The sequence below is a fragment of the Octopus bimaculoides genome, chromosome 14 (genome assembly GCF_001194135.2).
Source record: "Octopus bimaculoides isolate UCB-OBI-ISO-001 chromosome 14, ASM119413v2, whole genome shotgun sequence".
NCBI lineage: Eukaryota > Metazoa > Mollusca > Cephalopoda > Octopoda > Octopodidae > Octopus > Octopus bimaculoides.
In genome coordinates, this window is record NC_068994.1 from 60,011,126 (window position 1) to 60,033,432 (window position 22,307).

The 22,307-nt window shown below is 35.3% G+C and overlaps 1 protein-coding gene across 18 annotated transcripts in view; it reads right to left on the bottom strand.

Annotated features, from left to right (window-relative positions):
- LOC106880490 (protein hu-li tai shao) overlaps window positions 1–22,307 on the bottom strand; it is a 138,472-nt gene that overhangs the window by 39,697 nt on the left and 76,468 nt on the right. For all 18 annotated transcript variants that reach the window (XM_014930438.2, XM_014930440.2, XM_014930439.2 and 15 more), the window contains 4 exons: window positions 18,682–18,830; window positions 6,848–7,078; window positions 4,734–4,877; window positions 102–200 (listed from right to left, as the gene is read on the bottom strand). In XM_014930438.2, coding sequence (XP_014785924.1) covers window positions 102–200; window positions 4,734–4,877; window positions 6,848–7,078; window positions 18,682–18,830 — 623 coding nt within the window. The remainder of the gene's footprint in view (window positions 1–101; window positions 201–4,733; window positions 4,878–6,847; window positions 7,079–18,681; window positions 18,831–22,307) is intronic.

Below are 22,307 nucleotides of genomic sequence, written 5' to 3' on the forward strand. Positions count from 1 at the left end.
AGTTCAGAGCCTGCCTTAGAGCCAAAGCTGGAATTACAATGGCTTTGCAATACATCTCATATGAGAGTCTGTGTCAAAATATAACTGAAGAAATTATTTACCTGAGTGTCACAAGCTTTCATGACATTAAAAGCAAAATGATAAGCCTCTTCAACAGACTCGCCACAAGCTACGATACCATGGTTACGGAGGAACATGACCTGTTACACAAAGAAAACAATAGACTTTCATTAACACCAAGAAAAGTTGTAAGATTTTAAGAAGTTAAAGCAAGACAAGAGGATAGACCCACTTCAGAAAATGTATGTGCACGTCCACCTCATCTTTCCTTCCTCTTTTCTATTGCTTGATTCTCCACTTTCTGCTGAATCACTGGGTTTCCTGCCTCTTGCTGAAAACTTTACCATTTCAAGTCTCTCCTCCCATCAGATTTTAATTTAACCAGGAAATCAAATTTTGTGTATATATGTTCAAAATACTGCCACAAACAAAGTCTTCGATGCTGCATTAGATATCATCCTTGTTGTTTTAATATACACTTTTCCATGAGTCAACTGGAATTCATTCAAGTAGATTTCCTACAACCAGTGCTCTTCTGCCACAAACCCATACCTCTTTCCAAAGCAAAGTAATATTTCTCCATGGTTGGACATGTTTTCATGGAAGATTGGAAATGAAAGAGGACACCACTTGTATGACAATGATATTCATTTACAACTATCACGTTGTCAAGACAAGGAAACACAAACAAACAATGCTCACGCAACTTGCTAAATTCAATTATGCCCTACACTATCATGTAATCACTGAAGCCTTCTTTTGATGCATATTGCTTGCATACACTTCTCAGCTATACACACAGACCTCTATAAATATGCTTACACTTAGTAACTTAGAAAAGAAAGAAGCATGAAAGAGCTGCTATGAAAGGCTATTAAATGCTCCTGGTCCATCAGAAATTATCACTGGGATGCTTAAAATATCTGGTGGAGTTGGATATGGTACAGTCATGCTGTATAGTTAACCAGTGCCATGCAAATTGGCATATAAAAGCACCCTGGTGACAAGCAAATGACATCCATTACACTCTCAGAGTGGTTGGTGTTAGGAAGAGCATCCAGCTATAGAAAACCATGCCAGCGTGCTAGCCTGGTCAAACCGTCCAACCCATGCCAGCATGGACAACAGACGTTAAATGATGATGATGATGATGATGAATTAACAAATGAATGTTTCACAGATGAAGATCCAGGTTTTATCACCTGGTTATTCCGATATAAAGCAGGGGTTACTTCAACTGCATATGGAATCATATAGAGCAAGAGAGAAATCAGGTGTGCCACTTGAATAGGAAATCTTCCATGATTTACAGAGAAATAGTTTGGATTTAAGTAGAGACTTAATTAAATTAGAATGGTTGGCAATATTACAGCCAGCAATAAAACAAAAGATAGAGGAGTTCACTGTGAACCAATGGCCATCGACACCAGTGGTGTGTCTCATAAAAACATCCACACATGGACGGCAGCAAACCTTGCAGCTGGTCCAAGACCATAGCCACAAAAACTCCAATGAAAGACATACTGCGCTCCTGAGTTGGAGTCAATGGCAGAGAGCGAGAAGAAGTGATATTCAATAGAATCTCACAGTAAAATGTTCTTCAATTCTTGCAAAATAAAAAAAATCTTTTTTTTTTTTTATGATTGACAAGTTCTGACCTTTGTATTATACAATGAATCTGCATTTTCAATGAGATTATTATTTCTGTCAATTGGTGTAGATATCAGTCTCTTGTTAAATCAACAGAATCTCTCTGTAGCAGAACCAAGAAACAGTTATTGCTGAACATTCTTACAAAGTAAAAAGATCTTTTAAATAAGCTAAGTTCTTATATTTTCTTATGTGAGTCCCTATTTACTTGAGATCTGAATCTATTATATTAGCATGTGTTTTTTTATCTCCACTGGATTATGTCAATATGACAAGAGAATGCAATGCTAAGCCTTAAAACAACTACGAGAAAACCTCTATTCATACAAATATAGCAAAATAAAATTGCTTAGACTGCCCAGATATTTTTCAAAACTAATATCTAAAAATATTAGGTTTGCACATGCATAAAATCATTAAATGGCATCATGCCAAACCAGTCTGCTGATTAAATAGAAGCGATGTAAAAGGTTGAAGTAACCTTTTACTATATATGGTAAACGAGCAATGCAAACCTTGCCTGTTCAACTTGCACCAATAACAATTAAAACAATTATGAATTCTGTGATATAGCAGTAAAACAAAGCTTTAAACGACATTTGTTAAAAAAAAAAGACCCTTCTATTCTACTCCTATTTTTTTTAAGCTGTTTATTAGACAATCACAGCAAAATCAAAGTAATTAACAAAATATTTCTTTATTGTGTTATGAATTGCAATAATTCAAAAAGAATGAAATACTTAAAGAAAGCTTTATTTCTTCGCCCTTCGATTGCCGTTTATATATTTAGTCAAAAGAAGAAAATAAGATCCAAACTTATTGTTAGAGAAATGACTTTAGTGTGTCACAACTACCCAAAATCGATCCCAGGCTTGGATTCTGGAGCAGACAAAAATAAAATATCAGTGCAGAGCAGTAGAATAATTCATGTCAGATAAGCATTTTTTCTGGCTGTTTCCATTTTGTGAGCATGGGTAATCAACTGAAATCTGTTAACTCCAGTTTAATATTACTAAATGGTCACTAAGTGCTTTTAACTAAGTTCATCACTCTGCTGTCCAGCAAGTCTTCAAATTGCCAAGAACTTCTTTCGTTCCGTTCGTCTCAGAAGAAAGATTCTTGGGTGTTGTCTTTCCCTTCCTCAAAATGCAGTGCACGTAAACAAAAGAAGAAAAAAAAGAAAGAAAGAAATGAAATCTCGATTTGTCTACAATCAATAAATTCTGACCAGTGTCTAAAACACAACCAAATTCATGCAACAGAGATGACTTTTCAATCCATTAAGTGACTCATTTGCCTGCTTCCAGGCTATAATAGAGACATAAACCTATGCAAATGGTTGTTTAACAATGAGAATATTGCTTATTATCTTTCTGTGTTTATAATTTGTCGGTTTCAGGTATTTAAGACTGTGGTCATGCTGGAGCACTGTCATCAAATGCTTTGATTGATTTGAGTCCTTTGATAGTTATTTTATCAACCTTAGACAACAAAGTCAACTGGGTGAAAGGAGACGCAACCAAGACCGTACCTAATAAAACAAGGTATTCACGCCAAATGGATTGAGTATTTTACCTATCACTAATCTATTAGACAGACAAGCAGGGAGACAAACAACAAAGAAAACAGTCTCTGTCTTACCAAATTTCATTCACAAAGCACTGATCAACCCAAAGACCTCAAACTATGTGGTAGTGAAGCAAACTTCTCTATCACAAGACTTGGTAAGCAATCATTCCTTCCCATGGGCACAATCATGGAAAAGACACCTAAATGTTTACTTGAGCAGAAGAGATAAAAACTGTTTGCAAGGTGACACTTAGGTCAAATTTAATATAAATGTTGTACAATATTTTTTGCGATATAAACTAGAAATGTCATTAGTGTTTACTTAAATGACACGACAGCCCCACCGGTATTTCGGAGGACATGTTTGTTTACAGTTTGAACGAATGATTGCAAATGGTCACTAAACAGTCATACTAGCATTATAGTCTTCAAGGTCAAAAAGTAGAATGAACTAAAATCTCTGCATTCATTATAATCTTAGATTGTGATGTGTCAGTCATTTATAGCTGTTCATCGGCTGAGTTCACCAAAAAATATTAAACATTTCCTGGCCTAGATTTTTGGCAGCAAATCAGGTAAAGAAAAAGAGAAAAAAATTGTGTTGGTAGCAGATTACAAATTGACTGGAGATCAGTTTAGTGGGTGAGAGAGAGATTTGGAGTTGAGAGGTTTGGTTTTGGTGAAAAGTTTTCTTGCTAATGATGCAGAAATAAATTATTTTCAAATCTCTGATATTAGCTACCCAGCCACAATCATTAAGAGAAAAAGAATGTATAGAGTATCCATCATTGAAAAACTATGAGATATTCAGATACCTCATCGGAACATAATGTCAGGTAAACTGAACTAATGAGTGAAAAGATCAACAGCAGCAGCTGAATTTAGTGATTGTACACATCAAATTCCCACCCAATGGCTTAAGTAAAAGTTTGTTTCCCCAATATACTGGAACCAACCTTAATCCAACTAATAATTCTGTTGTTACTGCTGGTCTTGATGATAAAATGTATTCTTATATTCCATGCTAATTAACTCTTGCAGGCCAAACGGACTGCTATGGTGCTTGTTGTTATTATTCAAGCAGTCCACACTGTAAAGTGGTTGGTGTTAGGACCGATGTCCAGCTGTAGAAACCATGTCATTGGATCCTTGCCAAACCATCCAACCCATGCCAGCATGGAACATAGTTGTTAAATGATGATCGTCATTACCCACAACTTTAGCCTAATTTCAATGCCTAGTCATCGGGGACAATTATCCCTTATGATTCACTACAATCAAGGGCTGAATTAGGGATTTTTCTCTTGAGTCAAGTAAAAGATTTTGACTGTCCTCATTTTTGGAATTGAAAGGAGTTTCAATCCTTTCTAACTTTATATATATATCAAAAAAGGTTTTTTTTTTTTTTAAAAAAAACTGAATTTTATGATAACAGTAACACTGGAAGCACAAACCTTGTTTGCTGGGCCTAAACTTCTTGCCAGCTTCTCTCTCTCCTCTTGGTCCACAATGATGCCATTGTATTCATGGTAGCTGACTGTTCCACAGATAAGGGACTCCTGAGACAATGGCAACAGGCCACATTTCATGGCTGAAACCTGCAATAGAAGATGGACAACATGTTCTGGGAGTACAAAAAAATGAAAATGGTGAGAAGAGCATTGGGATAAGAAGAATTTTAGGGAAAAAAAAGTAAGCCATTCCAAGAGATTATATGTGGAGAGACAGAATAAAGTATTAAAGAGAGAAAAAGATGAGGGGAAAACTGATGTCAATAATTAAACGGAATATTATTTGCAATTTTGGTTGTTATCTCGGTTTTCCAAAGAACCAATTCTACTCAAACATTTATTTCTATTGTTCTATTGAGCCAAATCTTTTAGTGTCACACATGAGGAACTGAGATGCTCAGAAATTAAAGTTGTGCAAATTCCACAGATAAACAGTTTCTTTCTTTTTTTTTTTTTAATGAGTATAAATATTCAATTACATCAATGATGATGACAAAGTCTATCTCTAAATTAGAAGAGTATCAGCTTTTACACTTCCTCTCCAGAAATCAAATCAATAAACAGGAGCTGTACAGTTAATTATCTCAAGATGTTATTAAATTCAGAATAGTTCCTACAACATCCAAGATTTTCCTGCCAATGGATCTGTAAAGTGTAGCAACTATTGTCAATAGGTCTTCACTGAGCAGATATTTTGAGAGAATGTGATAATAGCTGAGGCCAGTACTTTTGGAGAATGTCAGTATAAATACTAAAAGCCTGAAGAGTGTAAATCTTCACAAATGAGGGAGAGAATTTTGTTGTTTGACACAAAAAAGTTGCTCGTACAGCTATGGTCATGTGATTAGGTCAAAGACAACAGAACAACAGATATAGAAGGAAACCACCAAATACACACACACACACACACACACACACACATGAACACTGTTTTATAACACTGTATTTAGAAACATATTCACACAAAATACAAAAGCTATTGCCATTTGCCATTTAGAATATTTGTTGTAAAATTAGTAATTGCTTCTCTTTGGCATAATAATTCAAGCTAAATTCTCTGGTGATTTGATTAAAACCTGACATTTTAGACTGGAACAGAATTTCTTGATGGCCAGTGACAAATCTTTTAACACTTTATGCGAGAACTGAACACTATTAATAATACACAATGCCAAATGGGTTACACTGTTACTCTTGGGCTATCAGCTGCTGTTTTAATATAAATTGCTGCTGTCATAATCAAGCAACCAGTCTGTTCTCTAGGTCAAGTTCTTATAGACTACCTGACCTATAGAGAGCAGACAGCAACCTTGTTGATAGGATTCTGAACAAATAATTGAGAGGTTGATAGAACTTCGTACCTATGACAATTTTTTCTTAAACAGATCAGTCAACTTAGCTGTAAACAGATACCATCAACCGTATAAGAAATAACAGCACTGTGAAACCAATGAGTATTTTGTAAAGTTGGAATGCTGAGCTCAAATGCTGTGCTGTAAGCTTAGAGGAGGGCGAGTCTTATCAAGTTAGCTTATCCTAGATGTGTTACAAGATTTTCAGTGGTATCACTAAATGATTTATCATAGTCAGCACATAACCTACATCAAGTACTGGACTATCAGCAAATTCATCAACATTGACATATCTTTGGATACATATTTCAGTTTATTAAGATGTGAGGAATGTGTAGCAGATGTTTTGGTATCCAATCAGTTTGTAAAACAGCTGCTACTTAAAACAGGTGAATCTAGACAAACACTGATTTGTCCGATTTCACTGGTGACTTTGGGAGTCATTTAGCCTCACATGTTGCTCTCTGACGACGAAGCCTTCAAGGACTTGACTGAAGAAGGTTCTTCTGAGTGGATGGTCATCTAACCAAAACAAATTCAATAATATGTTCTCCTCCAAGACATTTTACATTATAAAGATAGACAGGCAACTTGGTTACAGCTGGAATTGAACTTGTATTTTCTGTTCAAGGAGAAAAAGAAAAAAAACATTTCTGTGAGAAAAAGAAGGATTTTAGAAAGCCTCGTCGTCAGAGAGCAACATACTGCAACAGCATGTGGTGTGTGAAGATGGATAACACAGCGAATGTCTGGTCTTGCTTGGTGGATGGCAGAATGGAGCATGAATCCAGCTTTATTGATGCCCAAAGGTGTAGAACCGGAATCAACAATCTCGCCTTGCATGTCCACTTTCACCAATGAGGAAGCGGTCATTTCAGCAAACAATAGGCCAAATGGGTTCAGAAGAAAATGTTCTTGTTCTTGGTTGATTCGGGCCTGCAACAGAGAGAAATTGGAAGATTATAACAAGCGAGGATGGAAAATGAAAGACAGAATTTGGCAGAATTTGAATTCAGAACATAAAGACAAAAAGGAAAGCTTCCTTAGCATTCTGTACGGCAGGGGAATGATTCTGCCAGCTCCTCGCTGCCTTAATAATAATCTTTTTTACCCTAGGCACAAGGTCTGAGATTTTGGGAGAGGGGAGCTAGTTGATGACATCAACCTAAGTTTGTCTTTATAGGAGACCACTATGTCACGCACATATGGTTGTGATGCATGTGCCTGGTGTACCCTTATCAGACGGGTAGTCATGATGGGTATACTGGGCTTTGTATATTTGTATCCCAGGGTCACTTTGATGGATGCTCTCTCAATAATAATAATAATAATTTCTTAATTTATGACTGAAGAAGGGAGACCTTAAAAAAGAAACAGATGGATAAGGGTTGCTCAAAGCAAGTCATTGCAGACAATTAAGGCAAAAATAGACAAATCCTTGAAAAATGCAGAGAATGTAATGCGAAAGAAGAATCTGCTATGCACTCCTTCAGTTCTTGCAGTCCTTTGGCACAGAAGGGATATAGATGCAGACATGACTGTGTAGCCAGGGCAGTACACCGGGACATATTACAGCAAATAGGGTTTAAAGTAGGAAGAAAAATGGTCCCAATATCAACCAGAGAGTGTAATAGAGAACGATGAGTTTAAGGTTATATGGAACTTTATTGGACTGGCAGATTTTTAACTTCAAGTGAGATGTTTTGATATTATTGTTCTGGACAAGGGGGGAAAAAGAGTGCCTCATCATAGATGTGGCTATATCTGTAGACATGAAGTCAAAGAAGAAGAGAAAATAGTCAAATGCCAGGGTTTGGCTACAGGAATATAAAGACTGTGGAGGGTTTCTACAAAAGTAATCCTATTTGTTATAGGTGCCCTAGGTATTGTCATCAACAGCCTTGGCAGTTTCGTTATTGAGATTAGTCTAACTACAAGAGTTGCATCATTTCAGAAATCTGCTCTTTTAAGAAGAAAGAAAAGTCCTTGATATTTAAGGAAACTGGTTGCAACCCTATATCAAGGATATTGATTCTGAACATAAAACATTCATGCACACCATGAATACCAACAATGATAATAATGCTGGCATGAGACATTTAGGAAAAGGTTCATAAAGGAACCATCAATATTGTACAATCATTTTATTAAGTTTTGTAATAGTTTGATGAAAACGTAGGCTGCCTCTTTGAACTGTTTTGGTACTAATTCCCCACCCCAAAACCACCTTTGGTTCTGAGGTACACAGACTTACTCTAAAGTGATCTAAATTTAAACTTTCTAATAAAATTTCATATTACTTAATGTTCTAAACATCAGCTTAATAATTAAGTTATCTTACAAACTTCTTCGTTATTATTTTTCCAAATTAACTGAAAGGAGAACAACGTATTTCAAGAGAAATATGGAAGTAAAACAGTTAAGCATTCTATCCGAGTATTATAACTTAAACCCAATCAAATTAACTGAGTAATAGATTGACAGTTAAAACTTCTTTTGTACTGCCTACAGTTACTAAGCTGTGGCCCTGCTGGGGCACCACTTACAAAAATAAAAAAGGGAGTCTTGAAAAAGCTACCTTGATGTAAACCAATATCTGTGGCTACTTTAATTTGCAGGTGCATGCAACCAAAATCCACTGAGCAAAAACTTATCTAACAAGGTCAAGTAACATAAAATGAAATTGACAAAGATTTTTAAAAGAAAAAACAACAACAAAAAATCAGATAAAACTAAAATATCAAGCTTTATATATTTCATTAATCTTAAGAAAATGACACCTGTTTCAGAGAGTGGTTTTTCCCTTGGAAACAGAGAGAGAGAGAGAGAAAGAGAGAGAGAGAAAGAGAGAGAGAGAAAGAGAGAGAGAGACAGAGAGAGAGAGAGAAAGAGAGAGAGAGAGAGAGACAGAGAGAGAGAGACAGAGAGAGAGAGAAAGAGAGAGAGAGAGACAGAGAGAGAGAAAGAGAAAAAGAAAGAGAGAGAGAGAGAGAAAAAGAGAGAGAGAGAGAGAGAGAGAGAGATAGAGAGAGAGTTATACATTAGTGTGATATTATTATCTAAGTGTTTTAAATAAAAATATCTAGTGAGTCATTGAACTGGGTTAGCTACTTTTAACTGATTTAGTCTTGGCTGAAAAGAAATGAGGACCAATAAAAAAGAAAGAAAAGAAAATCTAATAAACCAACAAAGGACAGTTTCAAGTTGACAGCTGAGAGATACAATGACATTGACAAGACTGAATTTGTCCTCTGTCTCATTTCTTTTGGGTTAAATGGTCGGGTCTGGGAAACTAACCAGCTACCTGACCTTCCAATTATTCAAGACTCATTCCTGCAGCAGCAAAACTGAGCCATGATACCCGAGTAATGGATAAAGAGTAATGGATAAAGAGTAGCTAAATACATTAGCAAGACAAATAAATAAATCAGACGGACAAAGATTTTTTATTAAACGACTCACAAAAATATATTCTCATTGAATTAGTTTTTAGTAGAGGAAGACTAACATCTTTCATGTGGACATTTGCACTCAACTGTTGATTCCAGGTGACAGTCTATTGAATCATCTACAATTTGGAGCCAAAACTACAATCAAAACAGCTAGCAAAGCTGTAAATTACAGAAATACTAATATAGAATACAAAAAGAGAGTATTAGAAGTGAAGAGACCCAAGGATGAAGTAATTTTTGTTTTAAATTTCAGAAGTTTTTTTATTTTTTATTTTAATATATTTTATGAATATTTTGTGAAAATATCTAAAATTTAAATTTCTCTAACACAGCAAATCCTACATATAGAAATTTATAACATGTGAAATAGGTATAGCTACTAGGCAGACAAAAGAAAACAACATAAAACACATAAAGGAGAGAGATTAATATCTTGGGAAGGGCTGTTCATTGGCCAGGAAATAAGAGATTGTGCAGCAGATCACAACACTAAAGAAAAAAAACCCATTTCAATTTGGTTTTTTTACTTCAAGTCACATCACAGCAACTTTTCTGCTAATAAATTTATTCTAGTTTATGGTTGGAAGATGGGATGAATAGAGAGGTGAGGCTGGGGCGTTAACTTTGGATTCCCTAACTCAAGGAGGGTAAATAATCCATCTGAATGCATAACTGGAAGGTAAAAGAAAGTTTTCCCTAATCCAATTCTCTTGAATTGGATTAGGGAAAACTTAAAAAGACATTGGACTTCACAGAATGAGAATGTAAAGAGGAATATTGAAATATGTGTACAAGTCAATGTAGTTAAAGTGTAATACTAAATACATTTGCAAAGTAATAGGAATGACGGTGTACGGAGAGGTGAGTCCATTTGGTATCCAAGAATCATAACTGTTTATGAAAATATCACCTGTAACTAACCAACTTTAAAGAGAACACAGTGTCTATAAAACCTCATACTGTACATAGTTGAAGATCACAAACAGTATACACCTCATAAGAGGAAAGGCCCTATAACTTACAATCCCTCTACTCTGTGTGTGAGAGAGAGAGAGAGAGAGAAAGATATGGCAACGTCAGTGATGCCAGATCAGATAAGTGGCACTAAACTCTAATAGGACTAAGATATGTATTTTGGTAAGGTGAAGGCAGCTAAGTTATTCTGTTCTGATGTGCTAGCTATAATTCTAGCTCTCAAGTGTATTCTTCATCCCCGCACACTTCTAACGATACAGAATTATAGCTGTAAAAAACATCCATTGCTCAGATAAGTTAATAAAATATGAAGAAAGTCAAGATAAATATCATTGGGAGTGTAGCTGACATCAAAGCTATTCAGAGCTTTATTCATAAGTTAGTTATTTCGAATATATAACCAAATCTAGTCATTTCTCAAACCCCAATCAAAGAAGTTAAACTAACAACTTCTCAGCCGGGTAATTTAGAAAATGGCTATCTTGGAGGAGCTCAAACTTAGCTGCATGGTTTACAATACTTCTTTACAAAAATTACAAAGGCATATTCTTTTTCATCTCCTAACTCTCAGAAAAGATGTAGTTTTTAGCATATCTTACATAATAATAATCTTTTCTACTATAGACACAAGACCTCAACCCCAGTGCACAACTGGTACTTTATTTTATCAACCCCGAAAGGGATGTAAAGTAAAGTCAACCATGGCAGAATTTGAACTCAGAATGTGCAGATGAGCGAAATGCCGCTAAGCATTTTGTCCAGTGTGCTAACAATTCTACTAGTTTGTTACCTTTTTAATAATAATCCTTTCTACTAAAAGCACAAGGCCTGAAATTTTGGGGGAGGGGTAAGTTGATTATATTGACCTGTGTTTCACTGGTACTTAATTTGTCAACCCTGAAAGGCAAAGTCAACCTCAGCAGAATTTGAACTCAGAACATAAAGATGGACAAAATACTGCTAAGCATTTTGTCCAGTGTGCTAACAACTCTGCCAGCTTGCTGTCTTAATGATAATAATAATAATAATAATAATAATAATATTCAATATCATTGATCTCCAATATTTGAATGGTACTTCGTTTTGTCAACCCTCAAAGGAATAAAAGGCAAAGTTGCCCTCAGCAAGATTTGAACTTGGAACATCAAGAGCCATAAACTTAACAGTAATGTTGGTACTATCTTTCTCCTATCACATGAGAGGTTTTACACTCCATATTGCAAACTTTAGGGTAATACAACAGCAAAGAAACATAACTGAGAATATGAAATCCTTAATGTACCTCTTGACAGGTAAACAGAGTCAATGAACAATGAACATGACATTATGAGCTGTCAGTATTTTGACTTGTAGGTAAAAACAAGACAATTCAACTAGCTGGGATGAACGGACACACACACACATGTGCGTGCATGCACATATGTGCATACACATAGTTTTATGTTTATAAGTTTCTAAAAGCTAAACAGGGATGATTTAATTCTGAGGACGTTGTCAGGTTTGTATGTCGAGTGTGACAACAGACAAGTGTTAAGAGAAGAAACTAAATCTATAATGAAAAACACATACAGTCAACCAACAGAGAATATTTCACAACAACAACAATAACAGAATGCCCTTTGATAAAAATTGAAACAAACAAAAGTTCCTCTCAAAGCAATTGCACAAAACTGAACTTTAAAACAAGGGACTTGTGTGAAAATAGTTTGATGCCAATGATAATGGTGGAAATGAAAGCAAATTGAGAAAGATTAAATGTCAAACTTGGTGTAAAGACAAAAAGGCCATCTTTCAACAGTGGCTGGGAGATTGTTCCACATAAAAGTTTGGACTGATCAAGCATTGAAAAACACTTTTAATGGCTTTCTCGATCTACTTTTCAAGCCATTTCAAACAGCAAGAAATTGAAAAATGGTCCAACCTCTGCCAGCATGGAAAATGGATGTTAAATGATGATAATAATGATGAGGGCTTCTGTTGTTAGAGAGAAAAGAATATAAACAGTGTATTGAGTCTGTATAGACAGAGAGGAGTAATAGAGCATAGCTTGTTGGAGGAGAGAGAATTACAAATGGGGACAGAAGGGATGTTTAAACCTCAAAGAACAACATGGAAGAATCCAAATAAGAAGTTTATGAATTTGAATAAGTTTATAGACTGGAGGGAGAAGAGAAATCTTGTAATTTAGTTGAAGAAAAATGCTTTTGCAGCTAAGGTGTCCAGACACAAAAAAACCTTGCAGAAGAAAATATAAAAAAATTAAAATGGATCACTGACTTGAATAAATTATGCTCATGGAATGATGTAGTAAATGTTGTACACAACAAATTTGTTACTGAAATTTCCATGTAGGGAGTTTTAACCTAGAGAAATATCAACGAAACTACTAACTCTAAAGGAATTCTTCATACAGTTGAAAGCAGAGACTGCTCTCAAACAAAGTAGAAACCAGAAATTAGAAAGAAAAGAATATCTAAAGTCAAACGATGCAGAAATTATAAATTTGAATGTATTTCTTGGTTAAGTAAACAAAAAATGTTTTCACTGTAATTTTGCAAAACTGGGAAACCAAAGAGGGGTGCAGAAAGGCTCATCTAGTTTACCAAATTCAAAACTTCAACACTTAAGGAAATCATGAAAATCTTTCCAAAATTTCAATATCTGAAATTATTATTGTTGGAATGTGTGTTGTGTAATTTCTAAAGTTTTATGAAATAGAGAGATACCCACATCAGTGGCACATAAAAAGCACCTGTGTTGGTGCTACCTAAAAAGCACCCAGTACACTTTGTAAAGTGGTTGGCATTAAGAAAGGCACCCAGCCGTAGAAACCATGCCAAAACAGACAAATGGAACCTGGTGCAGCTCTGATTTGCCAGCTTTCTGTCAAAGTGTCCAACCTTGCCAGCATTGAAAATGGGTGTTAAATGATGATGATGATGATGATGATGATGATGATGATGATGATGATGATGATGATATTGGTGACAACAAGGTTACATTTGAAAGAATTTCTGTAAAACAAACATTAAAATCTCAAATACAGGATGAGATTTTTGTAAAAATAAAGTTTCAGTGTGAGTTTTAATGTTTATGAAAATAGAGTCTGACTGGCATAAGAAAAGGTTAAATTTAATACAAGAAAATAAAGCACTGTTCAAACGCATTCTTCAGCAATGAATGGCCATAAAAGTAATGGTATTATATGTAGAAGAGATTTAATGTCATTGAAATAGGAGAGCAGCCACTTGCTTCAGTTGAAGTCGTTTGTAAGATCCCTGGAGGATTTCAAACAAAAATGGAACAAGAAAACTAAAATGGCTTCATTGCTGAGTTCATAATTTAAATAACTCTTGAGAAATTGGGACATGGGGAGAGAACCATTCCTCTCTTATGGAAACCAGATGAAATTTGAAACAAAAAAAAACAAAAAAATAGTAAGCACATGTTTGGTATTTATTACTTTTTGACATTAATGCTTTCAGTTGGGAAATGGTTAAATATCAAACTGCCTTTAGTTGTACCAATATCACAGTAGCAAACAAACTCCACTGCAATAATCAGTTAATTAAATTTTAAACTAATAGCTTTAGATTTGTAGTCTGTTTTAATGAAAACAGATGGAGGTAGAAACATAAAACAATCAATTATATTTAATAATTAGTGTTGTAGTTAATGGGATGAAGTAGTCAACCTCACAACAGATGGATGCAGTCGGTGACAATGATCGACTTGTTCAAATATTATTCCTATTATATTTTTTTTTGTCTTGATTTCTATTACAATAAAAGATTCCAACATGTTTTAATGTTACATTATATATACACAAGTCTGTGTTCCTGTCTACACACACATATACACCAGCAAATACACAAATCCCATTCACTAAGTTCATTTCACTAATGGCAGCAATGAATCAGAAAGCATCTTTATGTTCTGAGAGGCTGCTGCTGCTGCTGCTGTTTATTTGTCAGGGGAACTAAAAATGTGACAAGTTGGTGGGAGAAGGGAAGCTTGTTGTTTAGAGAGGAGTAGGAGGAGGAGGAGGAAGAAAAACAAAGGAAGAGTCATTGAAAAAAACAACAACTCAAGCAGGAATGACTTCAGTTGAAATGGCAGAAGACTACCAGTGCCAATGCACACACGCCACACACACATACAGAGAGAAAAGATAAGTACTTCTTTCTCTCTTTCTCTACCTTCTAAGAATTTTGTGGACCGAGGACAACACTACCAACATCAAAAGGACAAGATAACACTCTACATCAGACACAAACAGAATCTAACAATATTGCCAACAAATTTGATCTTTACCAATTGGAGATAGAAGATGGTACTTAAACCACGTACCTCACGCTTGGAAGGCAACCATATTCCTGGTTATGCTCAACCGGGTACCTGTTATTCCATCGAGGCTATATCTGACTTACTTTTAGCAGTAAATATTATTTACATTAACCCTTTCGTTACCATATTTCTGTTGAGATGCTCTGTGTTTCTTTTAATTAATTTTGAATATAACAAAGAATTTAGTAAAATAACTTCGTTATCATTCAGCTAGTGTTAGGAACATAAATTGTAGCTAAGGCTTGGTGGATGATTTTAATTCAGAACTTTTGAAAACAAGATATTTGTACAACAGAGCCAGGACCGGTTTCAGCTGGATTGGTAACGAAAGGGTTAAAATATTAACAGTCAATTTCTGTCTTGTACCACTTAAGCACTTCAATAATCCTATAAATAAAATGTTGACCTCCAAAAGATCAATGAATCTTATTTTATTACTCAATCTCTGAAAGATGCCTTTACAGAAGACAATTGGGGATGAATTGCAAGATCTTACTATTTCCAGCAAATGAAACAACCACTTAGAGGAAGGAACCTTTTAAGCTTGTCTTCAATTTAGAAAACACTGGAATGATTTAAGTTATTTAAGAAGTGAAGCTAAGACATACATTTCTACTGTTGTGTGTGAGAGAGGGTTTTTAAAACAGGATGTGGACGGTATTCATTTGCAATTTTCAACTGCTAATTTTATGCATCATCTTTTTTTTTTTTTTACTGTTGTTGTCAGTCATTTTCTTCTTAAAAACAATAACTATTTTTGCTTTAGTTTTGCAGAAAAATTTACAATGGAAAATTCTGACCCCGCTTCTGCACCAGGAGGAAAAAACAAGATTTCAGACTTCCTCAACATCAGTAGAAGGATGGTGGAAAAGGTCAGAAAGGAGCTGGAAGATTCAGAATTCAACTACAAAGCGACAGCAGAAAGGAAAATCCATGATTGATGATCTGACAGCATCAGAATGCGAGAATTCATCACTGAAATCCAGGAGATGATCAACAATGATCGCAGCAAGTCAATGTGTGCCATTGCAGAGGGTGATTAAGCTCAGCAGAATGGGAGTGTGTCTGAGAAGATTTGCTAGTTTTTATACAAGATGAGGAAGGAACAATTCATGCCAAAGATGATGCAAGAAAAGCAACTGAAGCCCACCAGACATGGTGTAGAAGAGCCAGGCATAGTGTGGTTCTTCTCTGATGAGAGAAATTTCAGCCAAGACCAGAAGATCAACTCCCAGCAAAACAGGTGGTTCACAGTGGGGCAAAACATTTACAACTATACAAGGATCTGATCTTGGAGCACACAGATGGATTTCAATACCACAAGCTATTTAATCTGGAACTCCACTATTCTATTATTAATAACAAGTAGCAAATAATGATATCAAGCCCAAGGTCCATTAAAAATCGAGATTTCAGGAACAAGAAGTTGATGTTTAGGATTTCCTAAATGGATGGGAAACCTTAGATTAATGGGATATGGAAATGCGAAGCAGGGATGTTCATGTCATTCACAAATTCAGGAGCAACATCGGGTATATATTGAAGGATGGATTTGAAAACACAATTTATCCAGAATGTAGCATCATAACAGAACAACAAAAATGATAAGGAGGCCATCACAGAGATCTTAAACTGGATTATTGCAATAATCAACCATTCCATCTTTTTGGAAGCAATGAAATGAAGAGCCTGCCAAACCCTGCAATCAATGGCACCAATCCATTCCTTTCAAGCCTGCTGTCAAACAAAATGCCTTGCAGTGTTTATTGTCATGGCTCATCATGCTCCTTTCATCCCTTTGGGATCAATAAAATACAGGGTCAATGTAACAAACCCTTTCCCCTCAAAATTACTGGCCTTGTGCCGAAGAAACACTAGGCATTTGTACAGTTATGCTGAACAGCTGCTACTGCTTGTAGGACAGACCTAAGAGACCCAACTTTTGGTCAACGCCATTGTGAAGATTGCTCAGCTGTCCTCCTTTGGTTGGGAAGGGCAAGCAGCATCCCTCTGTCCAGTGGCAAAAGAGGTTGTGTGGTGGATGGGAATGAAAACAGACTACCTTCCTCTTTGGCCAAGTCCTCATTTACTTGAAATGGGAGGTGAAGATGGAGAGGGAGGTGAAGATGGAGAGGGAGGTGAAGCCCCCAGTAAATTTGTGAGAAGATGGGCGACTGTGGCAGACATGGTTAGAATGGCCCTACTCTAAGTATGCGCATGTAGATTGGAGAGCTGGAAAGGGTTTGTACCTCTGGTAGTCAGGGTAATCCTGAATCTGTGGGGGTTCCTTGATTGGCCCTAGTTGGAGCTTCTCCCATATCAAGAGGACTGCATCATTCATGCTATCACATAACTTGTGTACTATGTATACGTTTATCATATTTCACTGTCTTTTCTATTTCTTCCCCCCACCCCACCCTTTGAAAATCCCCACAAATTGTTACCTTCCTTGTCATGTCCCCCTCATCTATGCCCCTGTGGCTAATAAAAGAAATAATAATAATAATTATTATAAATAGAAGCAGTAAGTAGGTTGCAGAAAACTGAGCAGGTGACCTGGATCTAGATATCATATGACAAAAAATGTGTTGGTTCTAGAATAAGAGTTATTACTCCAAAGAGAGGAAGTTTGCCTTTATAATCTAGCGCACACACGCACACACAGCAGCCCAACTTCAGCAGGAAAACACCACCATAGCTAGCAAATTGGGAGTAGGTGGTCTATCAAACTGAAAGAATGTCAAGATTTATATGGGTAAAATGCAGGGAGAATCAAAAAGAAAAAAAGAGAGTAAAATGGTTTTAAGCAGAGTGAAGGGAGATTCTGTGAAGGGTGGAGCTGGTAAAGCTGCCAAACAATACAAAGTAAAAAACTTTTGTGTCAGTTGAAACATAGCTGAGTAAATGACTGCTGAATACATAACTTATGTTGAACAAGAAGCAGCAAGAGAAACTAGCAGCTGAACAGATTCAACTAGTGTTTGGCACTATTTCACTGAAAAGGTACTTACTAGATGTACTCTGCCAGCTTAAAGAGTTGCTCTATTTAGCTTTATAACACTAACTGTTGCTTAGTAACTTAGTATGGATTGGTATGTTTTTTGTTTGCTTTTGGAACAGTAAACCACTTCACCTAACTTTTCCCATCTACTTCCAAAGTTCTATCTTCCAAACCCTCTTCATCTCTGGTATTTCTTAAATAAAATAGAATAAAATTGAAAATCATTCACCTCAAAACAGAGTAGAGTCTATAGAGGTAACCTTCAGAAAGTATTTCAAACAAAGTCCACAACAATGTATCACATGAAGTCTTAGAGAAAACAACATTTTCCCTCTTCTGCTACAGTAGCAATGCCACTGCTAGTGGTAGTGCTGCTGCTACAACTACTACTTTTAACAGGAGTTGCATCATCATGCAAATTTTAATATTAGCATACGAACCAAAAGAGTCATTTGTTTAAGCATTAGATACACCATTAATTATAAACTTAGCTGAAATGCATTGACTAATGAGTGAATTCTCAGTCTGTGATAGCAGGCTGGAAAGATAGGGTGGGAGCCTAAAACTGAGAAAATTGCAATAAAATTATTGGCAAAACAAATTTCTAATACAACTTATTCATTACAAGTGAAATGAAATGAAAGGTGTTTGTTCTGATTTTTTTTTTTTTTAAGAGAAGAGTAGCCTGTAGACCGCATTATCAACATAGTTGCTTCAATCCACTCTTGGAAAAATGCAAAGAGGATGTTCAGAGTTCTACTTACTGTAATATGGTTGTAAATTCCATGTGACCAACCGAAAAAGTCTATCAAACGGTAACAGGCAGCCAACTTGCATCTCAATATTTTTTCTTGTCTTGAATAACCCAAAGATTCCATGCCCCTGATGTCAAGAATTGGAATGACTGGAGATGCTGAAATGAAAAGAAAAAAAACAAGAAATGAACAAACTGGAACTCCTTGTATCTGTCTGTCCAATATTTAACAAAACCACCTGGGATTGGGCAGGAAGAAGGAAATACAGTAGTATACTTTTGAAAAGATCAATAAAATGCATATATGTATTTGTGTACACACACACACATATATGTGCCTGTATAAACACACATTGCACATATGTATACACGTAAATGAGCCCCCCCCCCCACACACACACACACACACATGATGATGATGATGATAAAACACCAAGTTGTTTTTTTAGCCACAGGTCAGCTTATATTGAACAAAGCTAATCATGAAAGTGACTAAATGCAATCCACAGATCTTTTCTTTTTGATATACTAAGCATTACCTAGTTGAAAACCATACTGCATATTCTGATATCATCATCATCATCATCATTATTTTAATGCCCATTTCCCCATGCTTTATGAGGCAGATTTTCTGTCTGAATTTCTGTCATAACTACAACATGCTGGGTCCTTATTTACATTTGACAGATATTTGCCCTCATCTTATTTGTTGTTAACACAACGTTTCCGGTTGATATACCCTCCAGCCTTCATCAGGTGTCTTGGAGAAATTTCGAACCTGGGTTCTCATTCCTAAGGTATTTTTTTGATATTATTATTATAATGTAAATAATTCCTCATCTCTTAAATATAGAGAACTATGCTGGGTCCTGTTTTTAGGAAATACCTAATCCATTGAAGTCTTAATGCTGTTTTATATGAATATTTTCCTGAACAAATCCTGATTGAAAGAATAATAAATTAATCTTGCCCATTTGTCTGCTTCTGTTAAGACATTTGAGGAATTTTGCAGACAGACCATTAGAAAAAGTCTCAGATCACACAAAATAATTACATGTGTGACAGTATTTTCGTAAAATATTGTCTGACAGTAACATTTCCATATTGATTAACACCAATCACCTCAGTAACAATTCTCTACTGATCAAAACCCACTGAATTTTGAAAACTTTGATAATATTAAATTAAGAAATCTATCACACAGTAGTCTCTGCCTAGAAAATGAAACTGCTTCATCAGCACCTCCTGTCAAACCAATGCTTCAATCAATATTGAATTTTGATCTTTATTTCTTTTTGTTATTTGAAATAAAGTTGGACTATGTTGACAAATAATGCAATTTGGCATGATTTCTAGCAAAATCAATCAACTACAAACATATCTTTTGCTGTTTTTACCTACTAAATTTATCTAATTTTTTTATTTACAAACAAAAAATTTGCAGAAAATCAAATTTGCTGATACTTCAAGTGGAAAGAGAATTCTGCACAATTTCCCAGATTTCCCTTGTGTGGGGACACATCCAGGATAAATGAATACAGAAAACAATGCCAGGGAAGACTATTTTAACAAAGCTTTGGAATTCAGTTTTGTGTAAATAGAGTTTATTGCTCACTCTATCAAAAAGAATGAAAGGCAAAAGAAGAAGTGTCTGTCTCTGGAATGATGTAAAATGCCAGTCAATGGGGAAAGATGGAAAGTGAAATAAGCCTCACACACCTTATCAGTAGCATTAGCTACAAAAAAGAAAAGCTTTTGGCAAATTTAAAGAGATTATTTTTAGTTCTAATGTAAAAAAAAAAAAAAAAGAAAAGAAAAAACAACATAAGTTATGCAAATGATGAATTAAAGAATTCTAAAGAGTAGTGATACAGACTAAGGAGTTAAATTGGGATACATTAGGGTGAAGAGTTAAAAAACAAAACAAAAAAACACCAAGATGTGCCTGTGGTTGCTCCTTGCAAACAAATTGTTGTCTTAAACATGTGAATTTAGTGAAGCGGAAAAAAGCCAGCGTGACCAAGACTCTGAGAATGGTGGCAGGGAGGAAGGAGTTAACATACCAGAGACTTTGGATTCTGCAAAATACCTCCAAGGGATGGATGGTAATGTTAAATAGAGATGTAGATTAAGTCTGCTACTCAATTTATTGCAATCATTTCCCCTTTCTATTGCTAAGATTTTGTTTACTAATTCTATAAATTAACTAATGTTCATGTCATTCATCCAGTTGAGGTATTTCTCTTAACTCACTTCTACAAAAACTATGAGCACAAAATATTAACTCTTCTTTTTTTTTCAATATGAAAAAAAAAAAAGAGAAAAACTTCTGTCAATTGATGAAGCAGGCTATGCTAATTACTCTCTGCTAATAAGCTCCACTGACACCAAAAACATGTCAGTAGCTGTTCTCTTACTAGCAATCTTAATTTCCAGAAATTATTTCCCTCCCCTTTGAGAATTGGGGGTGGTGGGAATACAGCTCTATAATCTTTTCCCTTTCAAAGAAGGGAATTCAATTATTTATTTTTACTAATGCTTATTCAATAGATCATATTTAAAGAAGAGATTCTCTTTTAGTCTGGACAATTACTAAGAAGGAAGATACTTAGATGAGTTTATAGTGATGGTCACGAGAAATGGATTGGACAAAAAAGGACAAAATGATAAGAGAAATAGTTGATATCTAAGTGGCTAATTTTGCCACAAGGACAACAATTTTGAGGGAGGGGATGAGTCGATTACATCGACCCCAATGTAATAATAATTGAAATGCTGAGAGAAGAAAATAACTCATTCAAGTTATAACTTATTATATATTTTCAATTTTACTGACTTTCAAGAATAAAAAATTTCCATTTTTGGAAGTGCTTTCTATTTAAAGTGAAGAGGTTAAATAAGGAAGCTATTCTTTAAAATGATTGGAGTGAAGATGATCTAAATTTAAAATAATCCTCACACCCATTTACACTTATATATCTATCTGTACATATGTTTGAAGCAAGTCAATGAGACAAGTGAATTTAATTAAAACTGCAAATATTTTAGTTTCTCCTCCAACACGAAGAGACAAAACTGAATAAATTTCCATCACTTTTTAATGATTCAAGATTTTTCCTTTGAGAGTAAAAAAAATGGGAGAAGGGAGAAAGAGAAAAACAACCGATTCCAAAAAGAAAGCAATTCTATTTAAAGAACATTTCAGAGAAATGAATATGTGAACAATGTTTCCCTCAGAAAAATTAAGTGCACCAATGGCAAGAATTCCAAAAGAGTTTATTTTGATTATGAGATAAAGTGTATGTTTTGGAGCTATTTCTTTACTCACACCAATCTAAAGAGGGGGGGGGGTGAAAGAGACAAGAGATGAGAAATAAATAGTATGTGTTATTTAGATTATAACTTTCAAGGAAAGGAAAGAATGTGGAGAGAAGAGAAGAGAGAGAGAGAGAAAGAGAGAGAGAGATAGAGAGAGAGACGCCGACGCCACCTAAAGGATGTTCAGATATCTACACTTCAATTTTTAAATGACAGACATTACTCACTGTACACTTTCACATTTAGTATAACAAATAGTATTTTACTGCCAAACAAATATCTACAGTACATGTCCCCAATGCCAGCATCTTAGAAGAG